This window comes from Triticum dicoccoides, chromosome 3A (genome assembly GCF_002162155.2).
Source record: "Triticum dicoccoides isolate Atlit2015 ecotype Zavitan chromosome 3A, WEW_v2.0, whole genome shotgun sequence".
Lineage (NCBI taxonomy): Eukaryota > Viridiplantae > Streptophyta > Magnoliopsida > Poales > Poaceae > Triticum > Triticum dicoccoides.
In genome coordinates this window covers 699336222-699337833 of record NC_041384.1, presented here as the reverse complement: position 1 = coordinate 699337833, position 1612 = coordinate 699336222, and the positions used below count along the sequence as shown (strand labels likewise).

At 53.0% G+C, this 1612-nt stretch overlaps 1 protein-coding gene across 2 annotated transcripts; it reads right to left on the bottom strand.

Annotated features, from left to right (window-relative positions):
• Positions 1-463: 463 nt before the first annotated feature.
• Positions 464-1270, bottom strand: LOC119273253. 2 transcript variants are annotated; one of them, XM_037554485.1, is made up of 2 exons: positions 1026-1270; positions 464-936 (listed from the first exon to the last, which is right to left on the bottom strand). In XM_037554485.1, the coding sequence occupies exon 2, from the start codon at positions 908-910 to the stop codon at positions 536-538; it is 375 nt and encodes a 124-aa protein (XP_037410382.1). In that variant the 5' UTR covers positions 911-936; positions 1026-1270; the 3' UTR covers positions 464-535. The 2 variants fall into 2 exon arrangements, with proteins under 2 accessions (XP_037410382.1, XP_037410381.1); XM_037554484.1 differs by having other exon boundaries at positions 1083-1270.
• Between the last annotated feature and the right edge of the window lie 342 nt (positions 1271-1612).

Sequence of the window (1612 nt, the reverse complement as noted above, 5' to 3'; positions counted from 1 at the left end):
GGGAAGATCGTAGCAGCAGCGCAGTGCTCAGGAATTTGTGGCGAGAGGAGGAAGAGGTTCTGGTGCTTCTCTCTGGGAGGAGCGACCTCCCTTTTATAGGCGCAAGAGAAGGAGGCGAGACGAAGAGACAGAGACGAAGCGAACAGCCAACAGCCGAAGGGCTGCACCGTTCGCATTCGAACTCCACTTTCGCAAAAAAATCTTTTCAGTTTCCGTGTGATCTTTCGTATACCCGTAGTGCGTGGCAAAAATATAGACATCGGCTCGGCTCATTCCCGCAACCTGCGGCGAGGCGGGCGGCGGAGGAGGAGCGCGCATGGATATCCCTCTTGTTCTCATGCTCGTACAAGTGGGGAAAGAACCTCCCTTATAAGGAGGTCCAACTCCCACTAAACTAGCAATGTGGGACTAAACTTTAATAGTATCCCTTGCCTTGCACAAATGGGCTAAGTGGGCCTCTAGGATTTATTAGGAATTTCTGAAATAGTTATTGGGCTGCTCAAAATAGACTAAATTCCAGCAACCACTGAAATAGTTATTGGGCTGCCCAAAATAGACTAAATTCCAACAGCTTCTTGCGGACGATGCGGCCGGTGGCGGTGTTCACCAACACCCGCTTGTCGTCGCTGTGGAAGTCGTCGTCCAGGACCATCCAATGTAGCGGCTGGAAGCAACGGAAGCAGGGCTCCCGAGTGTCTCTCCTGGGGTCGCCGGTGGCGGCGCGCCAGCTGGGGTAGACAGCGCGGAAGCACATGTAGTAGTCAACGTCATTGGTGTAGAGGAAGCACTTGGCGATGCGGCGGACGAGATCATCCGGGAGCGTTGACCATTTGGACCAGTTTGTGGCCGCCGTGGCCGGGACCGCCGGCGAGCTCTCCATGTCCAAGGGCGTCGGAAGTTCACCCGCCATTGCTGCGCGCTCCAATGCCTCTCGATCTGCAGAAAACAAAGGGAGATGCAGCGTGAAGTGAAGTGAAAAGCAAGAATCGCACAAAGAGATGAATCAGGTAGGATTCGGTGGCTACCAGATCAGATCTAAGGAAGAAGAAGAAGAACAAGAGCGGAGGAGCAGAATGCCCCACCCAAATGCAAATGTAGAGAGTAATGAAGTCGAGAGAAGTAGGACGAAGTGGGTGGGGAGCGGGGGGCAGCTGGTCTTGAAGAACTGACGCACGCCACCACCAGCTCAGACCCGTCCCATCCCGTCCAATTCATTGCCTCGCCCAAATGATGGGATATGGGGGCTGTTTGGTTGGTGCCCTGAGCACCATGCCTGAGAAAATTACGTGCCTGAGTGTAGCCTGAGATTTTTGTGCTTTTAACCCGACTAGGCAGCTCCAGCCAAGTGTTGTTTGGTTCGTGCCTGAGCCTAAGAAAATAAAGAATGGTATGATGCAATGATTGCTAGCTGCATGCAACATGGGTGAACCACTAAAGTACACTGATCAACCATTAAAATATATTTGCATGTGTGTGCCTGAAGCTTAGGCCTCCGATTTGGGTGGCCTGACTCCGGCTAATTGTGTGCCCGTGTGCTCAGGTCAGGCTAGCTATAAGAGTGCTCAGGCTGCCAACCAAACAAGGTTCAGGCTAGTGTCCGGCTTCCCTCTGG

Bases quoted from the DNA above. Each gene is read 5' to 3' on its own strand.
- LOC119273253 (XM_037554484.1), bottom strand. From the start codon at position 1,215: ATGAATTGGACGGGATGGGACGGGTCTGAGCTGGTGGTGGCGTGCGTC. The intron at 937-1,082 runs GTGGGGCATTCT...TGTTTTCTGCAG, and splicing joins CTCTCTACATTTGCATTTGG to ATCGAGAGGCATTGGAGCGC.